General features: G+C 30.7%; 1 protein-coding gene across 1 annotated transcript; it reads right to left on the bottom strand.

The window, feature by feature from the left end:
* Positions 1-757: 757 nt before the first annotated feature.
* Positions 758-3081, bottom strand: LOC133316813 (alpha-1,3-arabinosyltransferase XAT3-like). Its single transcript, XM_061518597.1, has 6 exons — positions 2940-3081; positions 2742-2822; positions 2514-2533; positions 2329-2425; positions 2057-2119; positions 758-1926 (listed from the first exon to the last, which is right to left on the bottom strand). Exons 1-6 carry the CDS (start codon positions 3079-3081, stop codon positions 758-760), a joined length of 1572 nt encoding a protein of 523 aa, XP_061374581.1.
* Positions 3082-15366: the final 12285 nt, after the last annotated feature.

The raw sequence follows: 15366 nt of genomic DNA, 5'->3' as shown, positions 1-15366 counted from the left end.
TGTGCATTTCTTTTTCCTTGCAGGTATTATTACAAATGTGAATTTTCCCAGAAAAAAAAAACAAAAATCATAAATCTTTTTTTTTTTTTAGTTCTGCAGAAAATGGAAATAAAGTGTATTGTATTATTATTATTTTCTGTAACTGGAGCGTCCCCGGAAAAATTATTCACCAAGCAGCGGAAGAAATTGTTCTCTTTGGGTATCACATCAATTCATTAACCTATCTCACCAACTCCACTTTTTGAAGTAGCAGTTGCACGCCGACCCACAAAAAGTTCATATAAAGACACAGCTTAAGAATGGGAGCAAAATACTCAGAAATTTGAATGAGTATAGACACTATGTTCACTACGTAGGTTTTATCACAACTTCAGTTCAAGGAACAATTTTTACCCTACTACTTTCTACGTAAAATAAACCAATCATCATTTGTCGTTGAAATAGTACATACAAACAATTCCAGCTGCAAACAACTTAAATGACTTCAACTAAATCCCAAACTGTGTATAGCCTAAGTAGTTTGTTATTGCAAGATGTCCAAAAGCTGTGCCAGAAATGCTTCAGATCCACTGAACATCGTTTTTCCTTCCATTCAAATGCTTTGTTGAAGATGATGACTTCTTTGTCCTTTATTCTGCACGCTACTTGTTGAAAAACAATGGATAAATATGAATTAAAAAAAAAAAAAAAAAACACTGCGACCAGAGTTTGATCTGATACTAACCACGACAACTTACTAAACTCGCAAAAACCATAATTACCGATGCAATAGCTCAATGGCTTTCTGCAATGTAGGCTTAAACCTATTAACATCAAGCTTTACGTTTTGTTTGTCCAAATATACAGACCTAAATGCTTCCCATCCTATTTTTCCAATTGATGGAGGATCCTTTATAATCATATGGTCTAGTGGGTATTGTTGTATAAGAGTGCTTTCTTCCAATTGTATTTTGTATTCCAAGTACTTTATGTTCATATCCTTTGAGGGTATCCCAAAGTCATATGTGGCAAGCCATTCCACCCCACCATAAGGCACAACTTGGATGAAGATTGCATTTTCCGGAAGGAAAAGTATGTTAGTGAGACCAGCACCATGAACACCCAATAGCACATCACAAGAATTCACCACATCTGCAAACTTGGACATGCTCCCCCCTGCTTCCATAACAATGACATTGAAACCCAAGCCTTTAGCCATTTTTGCTATTTGATCTGTATTAGTGAATGATCTTGATCTTTTTCTTGAAACAAGTAGGAGCCTGGGCTTCTTACGTCGACCATCTCTCATTTTGATTGCTTTAACTCTCTTCAATGAGTAGGAACTTCTCAAAAAATCCCTGAAGTCTTTCATAGAATAGGAATACTTTTGAGGGTCAATGCTTAGCTCTTTATGATACCGTTTGAGACCCACATTCACCCTTGGGAAGCAGTGAACTTCATCATCTTTATCAATGTCCATAATCTCATAGTTGGACAGCTTATTGAGAAATGCTTGGTGCTTTGAAATCCACCAAGGTCGCTTATCAGTTATGATAAATTGTACTTCTCCATTGAATTGTCTAGAAGTCAAGAACAGTGGAATGACAATGTCAGTGAATTCATGGAAGTGGTTGCCAGTATACCCTCCAGTAGAAAATATTACAGCTGGAATGCTGTGATTTTGGGTGCACTCGGGTACTTCCTGGTTGACTTTTACTGGCTTTACTAACCATTCTCTTACAGTACTCATTGCAAATGTATCCCCCTTCCGCGCATAAGGCCTTATACTCCATGAGACGTTTTCTTCCAAGATGGATGTTTTAGGGGACACAATGTTAACAGAAGAGGACTTTCCATGGACTCGGATATCTCCCTGGGTTTGGCAAAATTCTGTTCTTTCTTCTGAAGTGCATAATGGCTCAATTTTCTTTGTTTCTATTCCTTCAACTGCAAAATAAAGAATGATTGTTTCCATATAAAGGTTCTTTTGAGAATCATTGGTCTCAAAATTCCACAAATGGAACTGATTTAAGCTAGCTTTCAAGTTTCAAAGATATTGAGATAAGAAAATCTTTACCTTCAGCTTTTGGGGGAGAGCTACTGGTGTCTTGGATGAGAATCTTGGTTACATTATCTTCAACTGCAAAATGAATAAGGTTCTGTCAAAATCATTATCCTCCACACTCCATGTAATTAGTAATTACCGTCAGAGAGTAGATTGCCTGTCTTTATTTTTTATTCTGTTTTTTGACTGGAAAGAAGGTGGGGATAGGGGAGGTGTTCATGTGGTTAAATCACAAGTAGAGTTGATTTGAACTAGCTCCTACTGTTTTGAACTTGTTATGTTACCTTTAGATATTTGTAGAGAGCTCCTGGTGTCATTAACAGGAATCTTTGGTACTACACTTTCAGCTGACAAATGAAATATATTCAGAGTGTTAAAGGTCTAGCTTAAATCCTTCTAACCTTATTGAGATTTAGCAAATCTTACCTTCATCCAATTGTGGAGATTTGTTGGTGTTTTCAACAACAACTTCAGCTACAATGTCTTCAACTGTAGACCAAAGAGTCATCACATAAACACAGGTTGTCAGAATCATTTGCCTCAACCCACTGTATATTCAGGCATTTAAGATTGGCTTTTTATTTATTTATTTGTTTATTTTCTAGGGAAGGTATCTGTATGGCAAAACCACAAATGGAGCTGATTTGAGTAAGCTCTTGTACATGTGTTAACTTTATTGAGATTCAGAATATCTTACCTTTGGCTATTTCTGGAGAGCTGTTCCAGTCATTGACCATCAGCATTTTGGTGTCAACACCAACTGAGAGCTTCAAGTTCACTGTGGACAAACAAAGATATACTTAATGTCAACACCATGCATGCTTGTACTTAGTCTTGGACTATGGAAATAGTTGGCTAATGCAAGTGTGTACAGAGCAAGAAGATAAGCACTCACAATCATGTATAGGACCCAAGTAAGATTTGAACACTGTGCAAAGACTCAAAACCAGAAGCAAGCAGCCCGCAAATGCTCCATATCCCAACCTTTTCTGCTCATAACGACTGAAGCTTTTGGCAAATATTGTGTGGTAAACCATTTTTTATTACCAAAGAACCTAGCTCTATGTCAATACTACAATGCCATCTCACAAATAATAGTCATTTTGATCAGGAAGCTGATTAGTGGAAGACCATAAAAATCTTTGTACACGTCCTTTAAGGTTTGAGTAGCCGGTGAAGCAAGATTTTGAGACACTTCTATATGACAAGAGAAAGGTTGAGATGCATTTTCTATAAAATGTTGCCCCCCACGTAGTTGTTGGCTCTTGAATCAGGAGGATTCTCCAAAACTAATTTAATAGGGAATGAAAAGGACTTGTGGTTGACTGTTAATTCAATGATTAGTATTTGGTTGGGCTATATTTTTTTTCATATATGAAGCTTTGAAAACTATTAACCAACTAAAGCTTGTTTAAAATGTTGATGTCAATTATTGCAGTTCTTGAATCACCCTTATATATATAGTACCACTAGATTACCATTCTCGGTGACACATAACTCAAGTGAAAATCTTACATGCAGCATCAACCTCTGCATGAAAATGGCAGCTTAGTTAACTTAGTGAACAAAAAACCAAGGACAAACAATCAGTATGAGCTATAATATCTAAAAGCAGTTGCATTAAAGTGCAAAATGGTCCAACTTCTTAGAGGTTGATGATTGGATTTCTCTGTTTACTTTTTTAAGTTATAATATGTAGCATGCAACATATGGATAAAAAAAAAATGTTCAATGTTGGAACCTTGGATGGCAATTCAACTGACCGTAACAACTGCTAGGTATGAACGTATGGCACACACTCTACTTCACATGCGAAAAAGGACACAAAAGTAAAATGGAAGTAATAACCTCAAAGAGCAATGGGATTGTCGGTAGGAAGCTGAATTCTAGTAACAAAAGGGATTTAAACAAGTCGTTTGGTAGGAGAGAGTAAGACATTTTAACAATCAGAGTATTTTTCTCGTTTTTTGTGGGGTGCATGATGAGGCTGCTGGAGTAATATATATTACGAGGATTTGTAATATATGCTTGATCTCTTCTTGATGAATACGTGTGTGTCTTAAAATAATCAAATCTTTGATTTTAGACGTTAGGTAGTTCTAAAATTAAGAATTGTTAATTAATGGATTTTATTATTTCCAAAACACAACCACCCTACGCCCTCATTACCTAGCAGCTATAATTGAGACATTTTAGACACTTGGTTGGTGATAATCTTATTTATATATATGTGTAATAACTTTCTCTCTAGGTCACACACACACACAACACGCATGCAAGCACGTACAAATTCAAAATATTTAGTAACAAGATGTGAGAATAATCTAAACACTTACCCAACAAATCCTTGACCTTATATATTATTGCATGCCAACATTGATTTTCAGAAGTCAATATTAGGTATCAAATTGTGGGACTAGGATGGATAATATGTAACCAAAGTGTACCGTGTGTGCGACGACGCATGTTCGAGTTTCTGTGCACCAATTAGCTAGCTTTAATATTTTCTATTTCTCTAACTAATTCTGATTTCACATGAAAATATGTTATAATAAAGTTTTTTAAAAAAAGTTACATGAATCAGAATAAAAAGTGTTACCCGTCATATGACTAACATGAGGAATGAGCATGAAAGCTGATTAATTTGATCTGCAAAGAGTGATGAAACAGTGTCACGTCGGCAACAAATGGCGTTAAAAGTTTGTTTTAAAAAAAAAGTGGCGTGAAAAGATCAACAAGGAGGATGGAAAAGTTTAGGCTAATACCATATAAGATTTGTGAATAGCTTAGAGATGACTCAGTAACCCTATTGTATTTATTCAAGGTTTACAGTCACTAATTAGGAAAACAATAAATTATAATCCATATTGTGAAACATATATATCAAACCTTCATTGATTATTAATCAAATCCTAATTGATTACAAATCAAATAAAAAAACATAAAATCATTATTATTTTTTTAAATTGTCATATTATTATAATAAACTGATGATTAATTTTTTATTCTTATAATTTTGAAAAGGAAACATATATTATATTGTGAGGAAGTGTTTGTGAGTGAGAAAGGAAAAAAAAGATAAAATGACAATTTTTTTTATAATTCAGATAAGATAGTTTATTCAATAATTAAAAAAACAAAATTATTGCATTACAATAACAAAGGAAATAACAACTGTGCCAGCCATTTTCATTGAACGGGTCCTGCTGGTTTTATAAATCACCGTTGAATTGTCGGTTTCATCCAATTTTTACATACAAAAAAAAAATGAAGTTTATTACAAAAAAAAATAAAAAAAAATGAAGTTGAGATAACGGGACAGTACGAGTAAAACAAACATGCTATATATATATAAGTAAATATTTTAAATTAAATATGAAACAAATATTTTTATACATTTTGAATCTATCATTTTTTGACAAATCAAACAAAGGCAACATCTTTGGCGATTAGAAATACCTTAGATTCAAGAAAATTAGTTTAAAATTTATGACACATCTAAATAATATTAATTTTTAAAGAAAACCAAAAGGCGAGATGTACTGTAATATAACTAAGTTCTTACTTGTTTTATAAAAGACAATTAAATATAATGATTTTAATATATGTAGTTACCAAAAATCACGAGTTATCAAGAAGATGATTAAAAAAATTGTTATAAAAAAAATAGTTTAAAGTAAAAAAAAATTCATTTCAAATATTGTTAACGAAATTTTGACACAAATGATACGTATATAATTATAATATTTAGACATTGTCACATTGATTAGTTTAGGAAAACAAATATGTACTTAACAAATATATTATAATTATGGACACGTGTCCGACACAGACACACTCGGACACGCGGTCAACTCTTCGACACGTTCCGACACGTTTTTTCGACACGCAATCAGCTTTTTCCAACACGCGGTCAACGCTCGGACACGTTGGGACACCTTTTTTTTTTTTAATCTTAATTTTATTTTGTTAAGTAAATATAAAAGAAATAATTTATAAATTAATTTTTTTCTATTATGAAATTTGACATGAAAAATTAACAAAGTACGAAAAATTATTTATATTTATATTTATGTTATGATATTTAAATATTTGATTGGTTATATGACTTATTGTGGACTCTTATATGTATTAAATATAAATTATATTATATATATTAAAATTTTTATTTAATATCAAAACGTGTCCCAACGTGTCGAAATATGACATTTTTTAGAATTAACGTGTCAACGTGTTGTGTCCCGTGTCCGTGTCCATGCATCATAGCTACTACCAATCAATTTCACCATTAGATCAATTATGTTGATCCAACGGTTATATTTATTTTCATCTTTGTATGGTTATGATTCCATATATTTAATACTTTATATTTATTTCCACTTTTGTATAGTTATGATTTCAAACATGGGGAATCATAATCATAAAAAGATGAAAATAAATATAACTGTTGGATCAACATAATTGATCTAATGGTGAAATTGATTGGTAGTAACATTAGTAATAACACTAATTAATTGTTACAATATCCTACTCCTATTATTATTATTAAGTCATTCAAAACACATTTTAAATCTTAGATCTCAAATCATCACAAATTTGTTACTTTTTTTTTCTTGACAAACAAATCACAATCATATCTGCTACTTCATTTGGACTTTGATTTGATCAAAATTAGTTATATTTTAAATTACTATTTCTTTTAACAATTGAATCATACTTATTAGATGATAATTATAATTGACTCCGCACTTCTTGAATCAACGATTGTGTCATCTGTAATGGGTCAATATAAGTGCATTAGTTTAGTTTTTTTTTTTTGTCAAGTTGATTAAATCTTTTTTTTTTTGGTAGAAGTTGATTAAATTTTAATTAAGAGGTTAAGACTTAAGACAATCAATAATAATTTCAGTGTGACAGATTATCCGTCCTTGTCTTTGTATAGGAAGCAACAAGAGCATGATGATGTAAACAATTAATTATAATCAAACAACAATGCGCGCATAATATTATTTATTTATATGCGTACAATATAAGTAAGCCAATGATTTATGAATAACTGGATGTTACTTTCACACACACAACCAATCTGAGTGGAACTGAATGCAGCACTTGAATTGTTTGTTGAAGAATGTTTCGTCACATTTAGCTTGTAGTGTTGCACTTCAATGCAACACTAGAAGGAAGCTTTTAATGTGGTGGTTTTTGCTTCCTTAAAATGTCTAAATTGATGTTGCATAATCAATTTATGGGTTTTATAAAAATAATGTTGTAGGACAAATTTGTTATGTTATGCTGAAACAAAAGATTTCGTGAGGTCCACTTTTTCTTTAAAAAAGAAGAAAAAATGCTGGTAGCATGTTTTATGTATGTGCAGAACGTGGAATTGTTTTCCTGTGACATGAGGAAACAATTCCCCTCAATTTATATAGTACAATCCAGATGGCTTAAGACTTAAAACTGATCATAATAATGAATTTTGTAATTAATTTTTTTGCCTACTAAAAGAATAAATATAAGTATTTGATACATTTTTTTTAATGAAATAATATATTAACTGTTCATAATCTGTACCGAGAATTGGTCGTAAGTGAACAGCATTTAAACCCAATTGGAGGTCATTGTATAACTTTTTATTTTATTTTTTCTTGAGATATTCCAATCGATTTATTATTCGCGACTAATTCGATTTGAGACGGGTCTGAGAATTAAGACTTTAAATTCCTCCCAAAGATGATACTGGAGATAATCAAACACATATTTTTACCCTCATATACTCAATTTTCTGACATCAACTGAACTATCATAATTTATTGTATAACTTCCACCTTGCAATGCTATACTAACAATTCGGCGGCTCTTGAAAATAAAATTAAAAAAATAATCCAACTACACTTAAAGAGCAGTATTTAATTTAAAGTCTTAATTTAATTTAAAGGGATCAAAAATTAAAATTATTAAAGAATATAATTTTAATTTTAATTTTAATTAATAATAGATATCATTTTATTTTACTTAATTAATAGTTAAAATTATTCTTATTATCAACAGCTATAACTCATTTTTTATTGATCAATTATAGTTATTGGATATCTATCGCATGCATGGTTATTATTTATTTTTGAGTGATATTTTTCACTGAATTAATATTTATCATCGACAACTATTTTTATATTTGGAAAGTTAATAATAATCATCGGGTAAATATCACGTTAATGGTTACATAGTTTATTTTTGAGTGGTCAAGAATCACGTGAATGATTATCAACTAGATATCATCAATAATTATTGAAATCTCATTAATACTAATTTTGTTTTGGCTATTAAATAAGAATAAATATTGCTTCTTAATTATTATTGTAACTAATTACTTAAAATGAAAATTTTAGCGTTTAATTAATACATTTTTTATAATAAAACACTAATACTTCAATAAGTTATTTACGTATTTTGTTTGTGGGGTCTGAACCTCTAAGGTGTGCAGAACAACTTTCTCGGAATCAATTTTTTTTAATTTATGTTCTCGGGAGCAGAAATGGATAGAAAACTCGTTTGGTAAAATCGATTTATTTTTTTCTCCCGGGATGAACCGATTTAATTTTTGTACTGGGAAACAGAAAAAAGAATAAAAAAATTTCTGTTTTTTTTTTCCAGGCACAAAATGAGAAACACTTATTTCTCTTATTTACTTTCTACCACTATCATCATTATCATCACCACCATCATATCGACACGACCACCGCCACATCCGCCGCTGTCGTTGTTCCACCAATATCGTCGTCCCACCAATATCGTCGTCACCAACACCACCACCACCACAACGCCACCGCCACCATCACAACCATCACCACCACCATCGCCATCACCACGTCATTACCACCACCACGACGCCACCTTCACTAACCACCACTACCATCGCCGCATCCACTGTCATTACCACCGCCACCACTACCATCACTGTAACCACCATCGCCATTGTCACCACCACTTCCACTACCATCACTAACCACCACCATCGCTGCAGCCACTGCCATTACTACGACCACCACCACCACTGTCACCAACCACTACCACAACCACTGCCACCACCACTATCATCACCAACCACCACCATCTTCGCAGCCATTGCCATCATCACCACCGCCACCATTCATTAGCACCACCATCACCGCATCCACCGCCATCACTACCATTACCATCATCACGCCACCAACCACCACCATTACCATCGCCACCACCACCACAATCACCAACCACCACCGCCATCATCACCATCTTCGCAACCACTGCCATCACCACCTCCGCCACCATTACCACCACCATATGCCATCACCATTACCACCACCATCACCGCATCTACTGCCGTCATTACCACTACCATCACCACGCCACCACCACCACCACACCATATGGAAAGGAAAGTAATAATCCGAAAAAAATTATGTTTCATAGAATTTTTTTTATTATATTATTTGTTGTGTTATCAAACACAATTCTCATTCTCAGAATAAAAATAGAATATGTTATCAAACACATTTTTTTTCTCAGAAACTGTTCCAAGGCTCAGAAATAGAAAATAATTATTTCTTTTCAGAAACAGTGTCAGGGAACAGAATAGTTGTCATGCACACCCTTAGTGTAGTTTGTAAACAAAAAGTTTGTAAATATAACCTTCTCAAATAAAAATACCTAAAAACTTTGACAAAAAAACATATGATGTAAACGTCATGAAGCATTTATTTATTCTAACCTCCATTAATAATTTTTAAACAGATAACATTTAAAAATTACTACAACAATTACTTTAAAATAAAATAAAATTACTACAACAATTTCAAACTAACATGTTCTCTCAAGAATAATGAACATTAATACCGACCCCGAATTCCATTTTAAGATATAAATGGCTTGAATGCTAAACCATTGTGCCAAAGATCTTCAGAAAACAGTTAGACTTTAATCCTTCGGAAAATACCACAAAACAACAATAGATGAGAACTTTTTTACCATAGCTACTACAGGGTGCAAGTTAGTCAATTGCAGCTAGCAAGAACTTGCTCATGCTGACGTCTTAGCGATATGTATAATGAGCAATATTGATACATTCAAAAAAAAAAATTGCAAAATCTTGAAATTCGTGGCTAGCTGGTGAATAAAATAAACTATCATTTGTGTATATTGCAATTTGCAATACTATATAGACTAAAAACTTTAGGAAAGGATTTTGTTTAATATCTAAACACAACCATATCATATAGTTTACAAACTTCCTAACACGTTATTCACCATGTTCATTTTTAAATTGGTTGGTTACACACTAGTTTGCCTCACGAAAATATATATTCGATATCTAGAGATAAGTTATTCTATCTACTTTTTTTCTGTCTACTATTGCTTATCACTCTCCAATACCGTTAGATCATAATCTAAAGAGGAGAGAGAAATATACATGTTAATTAAGATTCTGATCTAACGGTGTTAGAGAGTGGTAAGCAAAGATAGACATAAATAAAAGTAGGTAGAATAACCTGTCCCCTATATCTTTAGACTTAAATCTACATTCTTTTAAACCATGCTTTACAAAGAAGTTTAACTTTTCTAATGGGGAGAAGATGAAGAAGAACCTACGTTACTGTATGTGTATGTCCCAATTGCTAATGGTTATGCATATTCAAAACCGGCTATCGTAAAATGTACTAGTTAGAAGTCTTACAATTGACTTACATGAGATGACAAAATATTGGCAAAAAAAAGTCTTGACACTGATAATTTGATACAAATCTAGGACAATTAATGGAGCCTTTTTAATTTAATTTCTTTCTTTCTTTTTATCACTTGCGTCAAGAAAATCCATAAAGGATCGTGTGATATTCTAGAGATAAGAGTGATTATGTGGTCTAACATGTAATGTTGGTGTAATATTCTTATTCTAATTAACCGACAGATAGGAATGGTGGTTTTATAAGAGTTATGTTGTACGAGAAATGATTGTATTATGTTATAGAGATTCGTTTTGCGTGCGAGTTTTTTTTTTTTTTTTTTGGTTTCAAAAATTGCGGGTCCCATAAAATATTGTGTGTGTAGACAAAATTTTGTGATCATATTAAATGATAGATACAAAACCCTTTTAATGAAATTGTGAGACTTTTATGCGGTTGAACAGCATTCCATTCGTCTCTTAATTATCTTTTCGCCTCAGATTCTATTTTACACTGAATAGGCTTGAAAAGTCTTGCCCAAGATGGTTTTGCCAAGCCCAACTTGGTTTGTATCAGAAGCCCATCCCACAAAGAAGGAGACAACATAAATTAGGTCACGAAATTATTTAATGTATCTAAACCCTAAATTCTAAAAAATTATTTTAAAACCTATTAAAAAATAAAAATTTATTTAAATATCATGTGAACCAATGGTCCACGCACACGACGTTTCCGAACCAGCTTCGGCTTTGTTACTGGTAATAGGAATTTTTATTTTTATATAAACTACATGTATTCTTTACAGAGAGCAATCTTATTCTGTGCAGATCCAAGATTAAGATTTTACATCCCTTTCAAAAATGATAATGGGTACGATCGAACACATATTCTCACCCCTACCTGTTCAACTCTCCTACGCCAAATGATGCACCATCGTTTAGTGTAATAGGACTATTCTTCACAAAAGACAAACAAGTTCAATACTTGAAAGCATTAAGTTTTTAAACTTTTAATCCACATTTATTATTTTTTATTTAGAATTTTAAACTTTTTATTAATAGCAAATTAAACCGATTTTAAAATTTGATATTAATATTCCATTAACATTTTTTTTTTACAATTATACTTCTATAACTCTATTAATCTTTTGACTAAAATATGATAATAAAATTAAATAACAAACATAAGTAAAGATACTTGATAATGATTTGAATACTAGATGAAAATGTTAGAATGAATGAAAACGAATGTTAAATTGAATGAGAAGTGATAGAGAAAAATGAAAATTTTAAAAATTATTAAAAAAAAAGTTGATTGAGTTGGAGTCTTAAATTAAAATATATGAATTCGAAAAAAGAACCAATAATAATTTATTTTACTAAAATTATCCAAACTAGTTATGAACTAACTTAATTGATTCAGTTTTTTTGGGTAAACAATTGATTCAGTTTTTATTATCAATTCATTGGGGAATCTAACCAATAAACATCACTGTTTCGAGAGTATTAATGCAGTAATATTAAATGGTATTTGTATGGGGCTTTAGCCCCATTTATCTACAAAAATAAAAATAAAAATGGTATTTGTAGATCTCAACATAATCTTTAAGTTCATATTATAAACGGGATAGATGAACTTATTATAAGACTAACGAATGTTATACTGAATTTGAATGGTTAATCTATTTCCATTTAATAGTTTACATGATTAATAAATTGAAATCATTAAATGTAAGTAGAATTAATGGTTCAGAAGGGAGAGTTGTGGATTGATCCTCCTTAAATTTTAATTTATTATTATTATTATTATTATTATTATTATTATATGATGATATTTTTATAATAATAATGGAATATTAGGGTTAATAATTAGCCCCTCTCTCGAATATATTTATAATGATTTAGTCTCTCCTATTAATCTTAATAACACTTATAACTTATTTTATTTTCAATCCCTATCATAAAAAATTTGATCCGCAACTGTTCAAATGGAGTATAACACTTATTGTTCTTATAATAGTGTAAATTGATATTTTTCCATTATGTTTATTTAGTTTAGTCATTTTAATGCGTGCTTCACTTATTGATCCAATAATTATGTATCATATTCTAGACCAATTATGAGATCGAATTTAGTAGCACTATATTTATAACCAAATGAACGATTATTCTTTCCATCTTAATATTTTTCACTCTTACCCCTCGATAGAATTGATTTAGTTATGATGATTGTGATCACTGTTAGGACAAGTTGGTCCCGGGGTTGGTTTTAGGAGCGGAAGGAAATGAAAGGGAGAGTTTTAGTAAGCCCTTATGTTGTTTGTGAGTTTAAAAAAAAGAAGGGGAAGAGTTTGGGGATTTTTACTAAAACCTCTAAAACTCTCCTTCTTCTTATAATTAAAGTTCCCCTAATTTGGAGGGTTTGAGAGGAAAAATATTAAAAATTACTTATCTACCCTTAGCATTAAAATGTTAAAACTACATAATTGTATATATTTTTAAACACGATATTATTAGAAAAGTCTCAAATACCGACAGAATTTACTGACGAAAAATATTTCGTCAAAAATAGTGATAAATTTTTTGATGAAAATCATATACGTCAAAAAATTTTCGTCAAAACTAAAGACAAAATTAGAGACGGAACTAGATTTTGCCATAATCACTAACATAAATTTTGTACGAAAAAAAAATTCAGTCAAAATTATTGATAGAATCTAAATTGCGTCGAAACTTTTACCGAAAATATTTCCGTCCAAAATTTTGATGAAACACATTTCCATCGAAAAATTTCGACGTAAAATAATTATGTCAAAATTGTTTATGGAAAATATTTCCATCAAAATTTTGACAAAAAATATTTCTGTAAAAAAATTTGACGATTTTTTTTTTTGTCAAAATTCTTTACGGAATCTAGATTTTGCCAAAATATTTCACAAAAAAAACATATTCATCGAAATTTTTGACGAAAAATATTTCCATCAAAATTTTCAACAAAACACATTTCTATCAAAAATTGTTGACGAAAAACATTTCATCAAAATTTTTAACCGAAATTAAATTCCGCCGAAAGTTTTCGACGGAAATATTTTTGTTAAACTTTTTGGCATAAAAATGTCGAAACTTTAAACGAAACACATTTCCATCGAAAATTTTCGACGAAAAATATTTCCGTCAAGTTTTTTGATAAAAAACATTACCATCAAAATTTTCAACGGAACGCATTTCTGTCAAAAAATATTTTTGTAAAAATTTTTGACGAAAAATATTTCGACAAAAGATTTTGATGGGAAAAATATTCTGTCAAAATTCTTTACAGAATCTAAATTTCGTTGAAAGTTTCGAATAAAACATTTCCCTCAAAATTTCTAACAAAACAATTTCTGTCAAAATTTTCATCAGAACATATTTCCATCGAGATTTTGAATAAAAAACGTTCTGTCAAAATTTTTGACAGAATTCTTTTTTCGTTTAAAACATTTGTTGGAAAATAAATTTCGTCAAAAATTTCGATGGAAAATTTATTTTTGTAAAAATTTTCATCAGTTGAAAAATTCTGTCGCTTTTCGACGAAAAGTATTCCGGCGAAAAAAATAATTTTGTGATGAAATTTTCATCGTTTGCAACGTAAAAATTCATCGAAAATATGATCTTTTTTGGTGTTGTGAAAAGTGCATACACAATTTTGTTAGAAATTTTAAATTTAATTTAATTTGTAAAATTAAATAATTATATTAATTTTAAAAAAAAAGGTAAAATAGTAAAAATATCTCATTGACCCTCAATTTTCCTCCTTTACCATTTTTTAACTCACAAACAAGGGAAGGGAATACCCTCCAAATTCATTCCCTTCCCCTTCCTTCCCCTCCCCCCAAACCCTCCAAATCACATTACGTCGAAAATAGAGACGAAACAATATTTGGCCATAATCACTAACATAATTTTTTTTTGAAAAAATACAGTTAAAATTCTTGATAGAATCTAAATTCCGTTGAAACTTTCAACAGAAACATTTCCGTCGAAAATTTTTAACAGAAAACAATTCGGTAAAAAAATTTGTCGAAAATATTTTAGTCAAATTTTTGTACCGAAAATATTTCCATCAAAAATTTTAACAGAACACATTTCGAGTGAAAATTTTAGACGAAAAATATTTTTGTAAAAAATTCTGATAGAAAATAGTTTTTGTCAAAATTCTGTCAAAATATTTGACAAATAAACATATTCGTCGAAATTTTCGACAAAGAATATTTCGCTCTAACGTGTTAACGAAACACATTTCCATTGCAAATTTTTCGTAACAAGTTTTGACGGAAAACATTTATGTAAAAGACTTTTGATGATAAAAAATTCGTCAGAATTCTTTACAAAATCCAAATTCTGTCAAAAAATTTCGATGAAAATATTTTTGTCATACATTTTGACGAAAAAAATTTCGTCCAAAGTTTCGACGAAACACATTACTATCGAAATTTTTTGACGAATTTTTTTTCCGATTAAAAACATTTCTATTAAAATTTTCAAAGGAACACATTTTCGTCAAAAATTTTCGACGAAAATAATTTTCGTAAAAAAATTCCACGAAAATCATTTCTGTAAAAAATTTCGACAAAAAAAAAGTATTCTG

Source organism: Gastrolobium bilobum, unplaced genomic scaffold, assembly GCF_033153095.1.
Source record: "Gastrolobium bilobum isolate Gb01-03AN ecotype WA unplaced genomic scaffold, APGP_CSIRO_Gbil_v1 utg993, whole genome shotgun sequence".
In the NCBI taxonomy this organism is placed as follows: domain Eukaryota; kingdom Viridiplantae; phylum Streptophyta; class Magnoliopsida; order Fabales; family Fabaceae; genus Gastrolobium; species Gastrolobium bilobum.
This window is presented reverse-complemented; position numbering and strand designations above follow the sequence as displayed.